Source organism: Manis pentadactyla, chromosome 11, assembly GCF_030020395.1.
Source record: "Manis pentadactyla isolate mManPen7 chromosome 11, mManPen7.hap1, whole genome shotgun sequence".
Lineage (NCBI taxonomy): Eukaryota > Metazoa > Chordata > Mammalia > Pholidota > Manidae > Manis > Manis pentadactyla.
In genome coordinates, this window is record NC_080029.1 from 13857523 (window position 1) to 13871017 (window position 13495).

Consider the following 13495-nt stretch of genomic DNA (forward strand, 5'->3'; position numbering starts at 1 on the left):
GGTTTCCAACATTGCAGGGCTGAGCTTCTGTGGGAAGAAGTGACCTCTATCATGAGGCAACATCCTGAGTTATGAATACAAGAGAAAGGTCCCTCAAGACAACAACAGATGGTCTGTGAATAGATTAGGGTTAGGTAGGTCCATCGTTAGATTATTAAATTCACTTGAATGAAGACAATACTGAAAGGAGTTCAATATAAAGACATGTTCTCTGTAAGGGACAACCTCCCAAGAAAGCATTAAAGAAGGGCTCCAGGATGACATACTGAATTAGACTGAAAGCTACTGAAATGGGCTCTGCCTTCACGTCTGACTGTCTGGCATAATAAATGCCTGATGAAGCAAGCATGACACTGGGATCAGCCCAGAACATGCAGGATGGGCAGCCCCAATAGCCACAGGACAACAACCATTCACTGAACTCTTACAACAAACCAAAACGTGATTCCACATACTAGAGAGAGAGTGGCATGGATGCTGTCCTCAGGAAGCTTGCAGCCACATGGCATATGAATGTGCAGACAGCATGTACAGCTGACCCTTGAACAACATATGGGTTTGAACTGCATGGATCCACTTACAGACTTCTTTCGATAAACATATATCGGAAAGGATTTTTGGAGATTTGCGACAATTTGAAAAAACACTTTCTTTTCTCTAGCTTACTTTACTGCAAGAACACAGCACCATACATACAATATACAAAATATGTGTTAATGACTCCGTTACCGGTGAGGCTTCTGGTCAGCAGTAGTCTATTAGTAGTTAGGTTTTGGAGGAGTTAAAAGTTATACACGGACTTCAACTGCACAGGGGGCTGGCGCCCCACCCCTGTATTATTCAAGGGTCAACTGTATCTTATATTTTGGAATTATGAACCAAAATGCCGCTTATGTAAATCCTAAGCTACCCAGCATCTTCTTTTATTTATCTTTTCCTTTGCATGCCAATATTTAAATAGAAACCTCAGAGATAAATTTTACACTTTGGTATTAAAAACCTATTCCAAAAAGTTTTCAAAATCTTGTTTTAAATTATTTCTATCACTAAAACATATGTAGATAAAAAAATATATAGCTATATTATGTAAGGTTCTTTTTTAAAACATCAGACTGACATAAATAACGGTCCTATGCCTAAAGACGCAACAGCAGCATTCTAAACCAATTACTTACTGAAAATAGGAATGAAGCCAATTCTGCTTTTCGGCTGTCTGGATGCTATAGGGAAGAGAGCCCCCAGCTTTTAAAAGAAGAACAATGAAATAAAACAAAAATTATAGAATGTAATTTGAGAATGCTTCACAGTAAATAGCGAGGAGGTAAATGAAAAAAATAAACAAACTTCCATTATCTTATCTTCTGGACTAAAGAAAATGTCTCTACTTGCACTAGGTATGTTCTCCCAGTGGGGTTTTTCTTTCTTAAGGATGAATATTAAATAGTAAATATTTATAATCCAAAAAGATATTATTTAATCACTTGGGGATGGTAATTTAACATCTATTAACAGCACAGATTTGAAGTGGTAGAAAAATCACCGAAAGCGTCCTGGCCCATCCTGCCATTGGCATGCAGGCAAGTCATCCTTAGCCCCATTTTGCAGAGATGAGGTCTGGCACACCTCTGCTTTTGTCCAGGACCAGGACACTTGGGGAGCCAGAATGGGATGAGGACTTGTTCTCCTGCCCTCTTCATCTTTTACGCTCTGGTATTTCCAAACAGACTTTGTACCAGCTAAACAGATGCTTACAAATGGAAGAGAATGATCACTAAAATAAATTAAAATGTTCGGTAAACAATTACGTTTTTAGAAAGGAATTCTAAAAGCCATATTCCTGCAAAGAGAATGAAGATAAAATTCTGAGTGGGAACAATTAGAAGACAATTTTTGTTCATCTCTCAAAGGAAGAAAGTTCCATTGTAGCTTCATCAGTGACTTTCCAAATACATGCTGGAACTTCTCCCGTAGAAACCTATCCCCAAAAAGGGCTTTTAAATTCTTTGACTTATCAAATAAGGCATGTTATATCTCCTACTGCAAATAACTAAGAACATACTCACAGTTTCAGGACCTATTACAAAATAGCTTTATTGAAAATATCATGATCTTCCCCATTATAAAGCATGCTTTGAATAGATCTAGGTTATCAGAGGAAAGGAGAAGACAAAATAAATAAACCAAAACATCACCATATCCCTGAGTATCAGTGAAATAATTTTAGCTTTGCCATTAAAAAGCAACAAATGGGCTAATACATGCCAAGCCCTACCAAGATTTTTCTGGCAGGGTTACATCTATTTGACAAGCAATAAATGCACTAAATTAGTCTAATTCAGAGCATTTGGCTTCCAGACATAAGCAAATACCAATCAGACTTCCTCTTTTTCAAAGGCATACAAGTGTTTGAGTTTTTGGTTAATATCTCCTGAATGTGCTACCTGGGGGGCTGTTGAATTCTAAGTAGAAGTTTAGTACCCAGCACTGGTATGAGAGAAATAGAGGATAGGGTTGAAACATGTCTACAGAATAACCCTGGCACTTACAAATGAAGCCCTAGGGAACAGATGTATCAACTAGATGATACCAAAGGTTTCATCTCAATATTAAGTGTACATTCTAGATCTTATTTGTATCTGTATCTGGGGTTCCAATTTGGAAGAACCACAAAGTACTAGGGATACAGGCAGGGAAGGTGTGGAGAGAGAGACAGGCATGTTAAAATTACTTTGGGAAGGCATGAAGCAGTAGGGGAAGATGGTTTGTTTGGATGACTTGTCTGGACAATCAGTCTGTTGTTGGCAAAGGTGAGAACAGTCTTGTTGGTAAAAATGAGAAGAATAACAACCATGCCGAGGGTTACTGTGAGCATTAAGTATCATACCCAAATTGCCCAACTGTGTGGAATCATCCTTGGAACACACTGCCCAGTTTTACTTATTTTCATGATCCTTATCCAGATAAGAGAAGATCATCTAAATTCCTAACCTCTTTTCAACTTAAGGATGATAGCATTTGTATTACTTGTTTTAAAGTTTACCAGGGCATTTATGAAATATACACAAGAAATACAACTGAGACAGCCTCCCCAACAATTACCTGGATAGCCTTCTAAGCTGGTTCGCACATTTTCCACGGAAGGATAGATCTAAAAATAAAGAAAAAAACACACAAACAACAAAAGTCAGAATGTAACAAACTATTTGTTAAAAGGAATGAGGATTAGTTTTTAAGAAAATGAAAATCTCAATTAAGAAATACTTGGTTTAAAAACTTAGATAATGTTCTTTAAATTTTAAAAAGTCCCATCTTATGAAAAAACTGAACCTCCAGTAATAAAACTACAGGAAGCATACATAGTTGGTGAAAAAATATTACACTTCGATTTGAGCATTTTCTCTCTGAAATGCCAGATTAACACTGAACTGAATACAAAAGTAATTATTAATTTGAAGGTTTCTAAATAATTAATAATGCTCATAAACCTGCTGGCAATGCTTTAGCAAATAATTTTTCCTTGGCTTGACAACTTAACACCCCTAGTCTGGGGCCGAAAGGGAGCTCTGAATAAACTGACTCCTACCTGCTGACATTAGGTCCACTTGGTTGCGAATGATGCATCCAAGAATCACTGAATAAAACATCTACGACAAGGAGGACTGATTCTCATTCTTCTCCTGGACTAAAGAACAAAACTAATTAACTCGAAGAGGAAGACCACTCACCAAATGAAGAGGAATGGCACTTCTCCCCGGAGTCCGGCTCTCGTTCCCCAGCGTCACCAAGCTCTCTTTAAACTCAGAACACAGCCATTTTGATTCATCAGCCCCCATGGAGCCAATGCTTGAAAACTGACCTACTATCGGCCAGGACTCTGCTTTGGGTACAGCTGAGGCATGCTCTCTGAGAAGCTGCGAACACAAATGCAGTAGCAACTGAGAACACGGTTTTCTACGCTTTGAACCCCTAATTAACATGGAAACACTGAAAATATTAGTGATCAATTTCATACCCACATATACATTTTTTTCTTCTTTAGAAAATATTTTTTAAATGCTAAAAATATTTTATTTCAATGGAGTAAGTGGAGAGAAGTATTTCTGTTCCGAAATTCCTTGATTTATAACTAAAGCAAAACCAGAACATTTTTATAAGATCCATGTTAGAAATGTCAGATAAGTCATATGAAATGAGATTTTTGTCTTAGAATCATAATTGTTTAATATTCCTAAAAAACACATAGAAGGTCAAACTATTGTATATTTGGACTCCATCACTTGAAAGAGGTTTAACACTTGGGCTGCAGGGAGCTGTGATGCTCTAAAAATAAAGAGAGTATCTTTACATATACATGCTACCTTAAGCACTGCAAGAGACTGATCTGCACTTCCTGCTTTGTTTGGTAATTATGGAAGCTGCAGAAACATTTCAGAAATTTGGAATGTTATCTACTTACACATGTACTGAATGTGTACTACCCAGGGGCTGGAGATAGCGAGAAAAATAACTACAGTTCCTGCCCCAGTAGAGCTTGTATTCTGACTGATACACTGTTCAGTATGTTATTGTTTTCCTTAACACAACTGAGGCATTGATATTTATAAACACACTAACCACAGTTTCCACCAGAGGTGCAGCAGGGTGTGGGAAACATGCCTGAGCTGGCAATGGTAAGATCCACTTTCTATTCTCGTGCTCAGCCCCACCCTGCTACCTGACCCTAGACCCACCCGTCCCTTGCTTCCATTTACATGTCAGTGAAACAGACTTCTGAGCATTCCCGTCTTCCCTGGGAGGGAGGCAGGCAGTTGGGATGCAACAGGGGCTTGTGTGTAAAGGGTGGTTTGAAAACTTGAAGACACTGTTCAACTTTCAGTAAGACTGTGATCTACACAGTGTATGCTATTACCTAGACTGTCTAAACCATCAGTCCACAAGTAACTACCAATGCTTTCGAACCCTCAGCACATATTTCTTTCATTTAATCCTCCCAATTCTGTGAGTGTAGTACTATTACGATGCTTATTTGATAGAAGACAAAGGAGGCAGGGTAAGAGCAAGGCAAGGTCACATGACTTATAAATAACAGGTCAGGATTTTGAACCCAGGTATGGGAATCCACCTCCAAGCCGTGCCCTTAACCAGCGTGCTCTACTCCTGACTGTAGGTCAAGACCTGAAGATGTTGGCTTCAAGCTCTTTCCTGCTCTTTCAGCCATGGTCTCATTTCAAGAAAGGGAATTTCAATGAAAATGTTTCATTAGCCAAAGGGAATTCTTACATAACATATTACATATGCATTTTTACAAAAACAGAGGCAAAGCTTTTAAGAAAGCTGCTTTAGGAATTTATTAAGGTCAGTATTATGTCCTCTATGGAGAGATGAAGGAAACTCTGATCTTTAACTTGCTTGTTTTATTCTGTTAAAGATCTTTCTTTGTTCATTTTCATACCCAGTAAATGTCACTTTTGTAATGACAATTCTCTTCAAGGGACTGGTTTTGTAAACAAAATGCATAATAGCTCCGTTATAGCCTTTACTCAACAATATTTTTTGTTCTCTGTTGAATGTGTATGTTAAAATACACTGCAAAATCAAAACCTGCCATGCTTGTATGAAAACTAAGAAAAGTCCACATACTTTTGCCATTTAGAACAGTCTACACCTGTAGAAAAGACACATCAGTAGAAAGTACTGAAAACTACAATTAGGCAATCAATTATCCAGTTTGCACAATTAAATTATCCAATTTGCCCAGAATTATACTAGAGATTGTGAAGCTGCCGTCAAAACACACAATTATAAATGAAAAAGGAAAGAGAATATTAATTAAATTATTAAAAAATGTTAAAATAGTAAAAATTCTGTTACCTTCCTAAGCCGAAAATGTCCCCAGTTATCTTTCTGACTTCCTTGAAAGCGTCCCGGTGTTGATCCAATGAGATAAACGCTAAGAAGATATAAAACGCAAGCTATGGAACACAATGATGTGATCTGTGGACCCCCAAATCACAAAATACACATGAAAACTAATGTAATCATGAAATGTTCTAGGGGCTAAGCCACTTTCCTGGGATGCTTTGTCAGAAGAGTAATTGATATGCAAACTCATTTTGAAGCACATGAAGTAATGGTGGGACACCTGCAGGGTGTAAGGCACCCGGCAGAGACCTCATCAGCTGTAAGGGTTCTCTGGCGGCAGGCTGAACGTAAGCGGGAAGACTTATGGCCTCCACTTGAGTGCCTGGGACCCATGAGATACAGACAGTGAGAGGTTCTGCTCTTGTCACATGAGGAAAGGCTGCCAAATTATCACCCCACTTCTGTCCATGGCCCCTGCACTGCACATGCCATGTGGCTCTCAAGGTATCAACCTCCTGTAAGCATCCAAATTGCTAAGACAACACATACTTTGTTTCAGAGAGATCATGCTCCTGGATAATATCTATCCACTCCTTGAGAGGAGGAACATTATAAGCCATCAAGTAGCTGATGAGATCTGCTTTAAAATGTGTTGTTGACTCCCCAGACCTGTGCGTTCCATGGGCATTTCGTGGGTACAAAGGGCTCAACCATATTCTGGAAGAGAAAAAAACAACAGCAGGGAAGCAACTGATCACAATGATGTCTCTGTAATGGCGATGCACTCACCCTAGGGAAGAGGTGAATCTCAGTACGTATCTCCACGTGATAAGGAGGATGAGCCTTATGAAACATGAACCTAAATCCACCCGCCACTCTAACGGTTTCTACCACAGTCAGAACTATTTTCGAACACCTCACCACGAATTTAAGACCAGGTAAACTCTGGCCTCCGCCCACCTCACAGGACTCAAGGCTTCCGAGCTCCCTCTGCCATCAGCCCTTCTTCCTCCTCTTCCTATTGCTAGGGCTCGATGACAAGGGTTCAGAGTTCTACTCTTAATTGTAACAGTAAATCCCCACCATCCATAGTAACCCATACCTATGTCAATAAAGCTCTTCAGAAAAATGGAAAAGAATAAGTTATCTCTACTAAGAAAAATGTTCGCACAAATCTCTTTTCAATAAACTCATTTGCATGATGTATATGCTATAGCAGTCTGAGATATTTTCATGTCCTATACTTTCCTGGTGTCTGGAATAAGGACACACCACATTTAATGATATCACATTAACACTAACCTCACACTGTCAATTAATTCAGTGAACAAGATATTAATGACATCTTTCATTTCATTAATTCTTTTTCCCCAAAGGAAAACAACGCACTGTGCCAAAACTTCTATAGTATACCCACAAATGGAAAACCGTTATCTACACCCAAGCCTCCTCTGAAGTACTCCACAGGAGATTACACGAGAGCATGGCTTCAACCCTCTGATGCTCAGTTTCTTCAACTGCAAGCTCAGGTTAACAGTCCTTCCTTGGAGTATTACAAAGATACACGTGGGGTAATGAACGATGTTCAGCTTAAAGAAATGCTTGGGATGTACCAGTAGTTTTTGCCTTTCCCCTTCTGTGGCTGCTTCCACCACGGTTCTACTAATATAATCATGTTATACATAACATAACCATCAAACCAAAAGAGAAACTGCCCACTTCCTGCACCTGACAGTGCTCAAAGGAGACTGGCGAGATGCAGGCAACCAGAACAGGAAGCGTCCAGAACCACGAGGATCCTGGCTGTGCATATTCTGAACTATGTGCGTGTTTCTAGCAGGATGACAGTCATACTTCCTTCCCACCTCAAGGAGACTCCTCACATGAGAGGTAACACACTGCCAAGGACGAGAATCCGGGCTCTGGACTTGGCTCTGCTGCTGACGGGCTGTGCCACCTGGGGCAAGCCCAATGGCTTCTCTGAGCGTCTGCCTGTGTGTGTGTAAAACAACCGCACTGGGCAGATGGGTGTGTGAGGTCCTGCCTCAGAGAGCTGTGTGGGGGCCCTCCTGGATTACAGGCTCACTCATAGGAGTGAGGACATGACAGGTGATGACTTTCTACATCAGGATGCTGAGATATGCGGCATTAACACTTCAGAAAATAAGATGAGAAAATTATTGCTGTGGGCCAAATCATTTTAAATGTGAAAAATTAGCAGAAGGACCCTGCAGCAACTAAAAAAGGACAGCTGGAACACTGGCATACCTTTTTAAATGTCTTTCAAACATTACAGCCCAAACATGAAACTGCAGATTTCAGAGAAAGAGTAGAATGCAGACTGCTGTGAGGTAACAGCACCCACCCCAGGGCGGCTGCCAGAGGGAAGCTGGAGGGAGACTTCACACCCTTGGCACTTTGAGTTTTGAACCATGTGAAGCTACTACCTAGTCAATAAATTACTTTAATTACATCTTTTTTAAATAAAGGAGAAAAAAAAAAGAACACCTGAAGTCTTACCCTTAATCCCTTCCCCTACAGCAGCCACCCTGGGAAAGCGCAGAGAGCTTCCTGACTCCAGCAGTTGGAGGCCATCGGTGGGGTTCTCTGAGCCACAAAAAAACTGATTGTCAAATTGATATATCTCTTTAGCTACATTCATTACTGTTTCCCTAAGAACAAGCTATGTTAATCTCATTTCCTCTTTTGATGGGGCTGCATATGAGTCATGAATCCCCAAACTCAGCCTGGCAGCTTATAATAGTGGCACACGCTCCAAGTTAACTGGAAACTCAGTGCATCAGGAGTCCTGCGGCTGAGGCTCTTAGGGACAGTGGCGATCCCCTCAACCCTGAACCTGGAATTACACTGTTTGGACAAGTATGTTTTAAGTGGGACACTCAAAAACTAGAACATGTCTACAGGAACATTATCAGGCAGTGGGGATGGACGTGCTCAAAGGCATGTGCTGTGGTGGGGAAGGAGTGAAGGGTAGAGATGTCAGGCTCAGGGAAAAGTCTCTTTCCAACTGGAACCGTTGTCCTAAGGAGAGGGTACTCCTGTTCTACACAACACACTCGGGTCAGTGCAGGCCGAGTGGTTGGAAGCTAGAAGGCTGTGGATTTAGCTCAATTTAAAATGTGACCTGTTCAGTCAGACCTACACCCTAAGTTAGGAGTTCTAGCCCAGCCTGGGCAATGAAATGGGGCAAAATATGGCAGGGGAGGATTACAGCAGAGAAGTTTTGAGTCCTGAAAGGATGCTAGACAAATGTCTGAGTGTCCCCTAACAGGAAGCTGTGAACCAGCTGTTCCCTAGGGAAGGCAGAGATGTACAAAATGGCTGAAATGAAAGAAAGAGAAATTAATCTAGTCATAATGACAAGCTTAACAAAAGCAAGGGCAATGGTTAAAACTGATTTGAACAAATTCCCTCCAAAAAACCACCAAACCAAATCTTTCTTTAAAGAAGGGATCAAAAACAGGATCTAGCATATGTACACAAGGATGAGTGAGGGGTTAGTAGTATTAAAAAGAACCACGAGTCTTCCAAATCCAACTCTTCTCTTGGAGATGCACAACCAGAACATATTAAAGGCTCTAAAAAGACACCAGTTTAGACGTTTTATGGGAAAATAAACTGGGGATGAAGGGAAAATTTTAGTGTCTAATTAACCTCCAAGTTTTCCTTCGATACCCATTTGGGAAGTGGCAAGCAAGGGTACAAAATGGAGAAGGGGTAAGTGTGGCCCAAGAAGAGTTATCTCCAGGTCTTCCTGGAAAAGTGCTGCATTTGCAGCTTTCAGCTTGCACCCTCCTTTCTGCGTCAGATCCTTTGCCCATGCTGTTTCCTCTGCTTGGCGATAGAGCTTGTATATGAAACCCATTTTTGTAAAAACTAGGAGAAAACTACCATGTGTAAATATTTATGTATGTCTGCATGTATAAAAGAAAATTGTGGATGGTTGTGTACTAAACTGTTAACACTGGCTGCCTCAACAGAGTGGAATTGCAGGGAGGTAGCAAAATACTGTAATTTTTTCTACTTATCTTTTCTATACTATATAAATAGTTTTTTTTACAGTTAAAAAAAAAGCAGGAAAAAGAAGAATAAAGTGAACACTCTGACTTTGACCTTTCTGAGCACACAAGTAAATGGAGTGCTACAGACCCCTGAGTTTTCTGGTGCCAGTCCTCATGGATGAGATTGGAGGTGTGGATGATGACCCGGAGGCCTTCTTCATACAGCAGGAGCATCATTTTCCTTCAAAAACAGAAAAAGCATCAAAAAGTACTTTCAGAACAAGTAATATTTTTCTAATGCAAATGTAATAGCTGAAGGAATTCTTAAACTCCTTTCTTAAATTTCTTTTCTTCTATTACTTAATATTCCTTTCTTCTACACATCACCATGATCAGAGTCTGCTTAAATGACAGTAGAAACAACTTTACAAAACACTCAAAATAATTCGTGGTAAATGAACTTGTGCCTCACCCTGTCCACATGGCCTGCCTGGCACTTCAAGTCCCCTCCCCTCCAGCCTGGCCCCTTACCTGTTTAGCATGGTCTGTTACTAGTGGGGACAATAGGAACCTTCGTCCAGTGTTTTAAAGCATGATCACAACTTCTTGCTACACTGTGGCTAGAATTTTTTAAAATTACAATAGAGTAAATTAGAAACTCAAGAGTATCTTGCATATATTTTAATTATTAGCTCATGATATTTGTTTCAGCACATAAGCATGGATGTGTGCAACAGACTAACATGTAACATTCTTACTGTCAGATGCAGTTTTAAAAAAGTTTGAAGATGGAGGGGCAGGTGCTTAAGATGGCGGAGTGAATAGGGTGGCAGAAATCTCCTCCCAAAACCATATATATTTTGAAAATACAGCAAATACAACTATTCCTAAAAGAGAGACCAGAAGATATAGAACACCAGCCAGGCTACATCTACATGTGCGAGAACTCAGCATCCCAAGAAAAGGGTAAGATACAAAGCCATGACATGGTGGGACGCGAGCACTCCCCTCACCCTAGCTCACCGGCAGGAGGTAAAGAATCAGAGCGGGGGGTAGTAGAGGCACAGGACTGCTAAATAACCAGCACTAGTAATCAGCACCGGGAGCACAGACACACATTGCATGCTGTACTGGATATTAGAGAAACAGAAAAGTAAAATCTGAGATGGAGACTGTGAGCAGGTCCCCACAGCCGGCTCCCCTAGGACAAAAGAAAGTGGGCACTTTAAAACTCTTAAAGGGACAAGGGTATAACAGGTGGACAAAATTGTCCCGGCACACTCAGCCCAGCAGGCTGGGAATCTTAAGGAACTTCAGGCGCCCTAACACCCTGGGTGGCAATGCAGCTCTGAAGCCCCTCATGGCGATAAGCAGCCTGCAATTCATTCCCCGCCACTGGCACTGCAAGCAAACCAGCTAACCTGCCATTGCTGTGGACCAGCCGGGGAGCAGTCCTGCCCACAGCAACCACACAGAGTCTTCTCCCAGTGCGCAGCTACCTGGGCCAGACCCAGAGGCTGCCGCCAGCATGCAGCTGCCAGGCACAGACAGTGGAAGCCACCTCATAGGAGAATACACGCCGGGCACCTGTGACCCCTGGCAGTGCCCTAGGCCATCCCGAGGGCCGCCCTGCCCAAGGCAGCTCAGGGGATTAACCCAGAGACTGCTCCCAGTGTGTGGGTAACCAACAGAAGCAGCGGACAAGGGCAAGGTGACCAGCAGCAGGAAGGGATTTTGTTCTTCCGGTTGACACACATGTCACTTGCCGGCAATCACTTCTATCACCATGAAAAGGCAGAAGAAGCTGGTCCAGTCCAAAATCACTCAATGCCAGAGAGAGGGCCTGGAGAGATAGATATAACCAATCTTCCTGATAAAGAATTCAAAATAAAAGTCATAACCATGCTGATGGAGCTGCAGAGAAATATGCAAGAGTTAAGGGATGAATTCTGGAGGGAGATAACAGAAATGAGACAAATAATGGAAGGATTTAAGAGCAGACTGGGTGAGATGCAAGAGACTGTTAATGGAATAGACATCAGAGAACAGGAATACAGAGAAGCTGAGGCAGAGAGAGAGAAAAAGATCTCTAGGAATGAAAGAATATTAAGAGAACTGTGTGACCAATCAAAACAGAACAATATTTGCATTACAGGGATACCAAAAGAAGAAGAGAGAAAAAGGGATAGAGAGTACCTCTGAAGAAATGATTGCTGAAAACTTCCCCAAGCTGGGGAAAGAAATAGTCTCTCAGACTATGGAAGACCACAGATCTCCCAACCTAAGGGAACCAAGGAGGACAACACCAATACATATAATAATTAAAATAGCAAAAATCAAAGACAAGGACAGGGTATTAAACGCAGCCAGAGAGAGAAAAAAGATCACCTACAAAGGAAAACCCATCAGGCTATCATTAGACTTCTCAACAGAAACCTTACAGGCCAGAAGAGAATGGCAAGATATATTTAATGGAATGAAACAGAAGGGCCTTGAACCAAGAATACTGTATCCAGCAAGATTATCATTTAAATTTAGAGGAAGGATTAAGCAATTTCAGATAAGCAAAAGTTGAGGGAATTTGCCTCGCACAAACAACCTCTACAGCATATTTTAAAGGGACTGCTCTAGTTGGAAGTACTCTTAAGGCTAAATACATGTCACTAGAGAAAATAATTAATATTAATATTCACAGCAAAGAAAGCACACTAACCAAATACTAACTAAAGGCAAAAAAATAAAATCAGCTATTCATAAAAGCAGTCAAAGGAAATAGAAAAGAGTGCAGAATAAAACGCCTAACATATAAAGAGTGGAGGAGGAAGAATAAGGGAGAGAAATAAAGAATCATCAGACTGTGTTTATAATAGCATAATAAGTGAGTTAAAGTTACACTGATAGATAGTAAAGTAGCTACCCTTGAACCTTTGGTAATGATGAATCCAAAGCCTGTAATGACAATAAATACATAACTATAGCTAATCACCCTAAATGTAAATGGACTGAACGCACCAATCAAAAGACACAGAGTAACAGAATGGATAAAAAAGCAAGACCCATCTATATGCTGCTTACAAGGGACTTACCTCAAACCCAAAGACATACACAGACTAAAAGTGAAGGGATGGAAAAAGGTATTTCATGCAAACAATACGGAAAAAAAAGCAGGTGTTGCAGTACTTGTATCAGACAAAACAGACTTCAAAACAAAGAAAGTAACAAGAGATAAAGAAGGACATTACATAATGATAAAGGGCTCAGTCCAACAAGAGGATATAACCATTCTAAATATATATGCAACCAACACAGGAGCACCAGCATATGTGAAACAAATACTAACAGAACTAAAGGAGGAAATAGAATGCAATGCATTCATTTTAGGAGACTTCAATACACCACTCACTCCAAAGGATAGATCCACCAGACAGAAAATAAGTAAAGACACAGAGGCACTGAACAACACACTAGAACAGATGAACCTAACAGACATCTACAGAACTCTACACCCAAAAACAGCAGGATACACATTCTTCTCAAGTGCACATGGAACATTTTCCAGAATAGACCACATACTAGGCCACAAAAAGAGCCTCAGTAAATTTAAAAAGACT

At 40.7% G+C, this 13495-nt stretch overlaps 1 protein-coding gene across 2 annotated transcripts in view; it reads right to left on the minus strand.

Moving 5' to 3' along the window:
• Positions 1-13495, minus strand: part of TDP1 (tyrosyl-DNA phosphodiesterase 1) — a 98900-nt gene that overhangs the window by 54570 nt on the left and 30835 nt on the right. For both annotated transcript variants that reach the window (XM_036882338.2, XM_036882337.2), the window contains exons 7-12: positions 10033-10125; positions 6412-6579; positions 5872-5950; positions 3726-3911; positions 3100-3148; positions 1176-1242 (exon numbers count right to left, since the gene is read on the minus strand). In XM_036882338.2, the coding sequence (XP_036738233.2) occupies positions 1176-1242; positions 3100-3148; positions 3726-3911; positions 5872-5950; positions 6412-6579; positions 10033-10125 (642 nt within the window). The remainder of the gene's footprint in view (positions 1-1175; positions 1243-3099; positions 3149-3725; positions 3912-5871; positions 5951-6411; positions 6580-10032; positions 10126-13495) is intronic.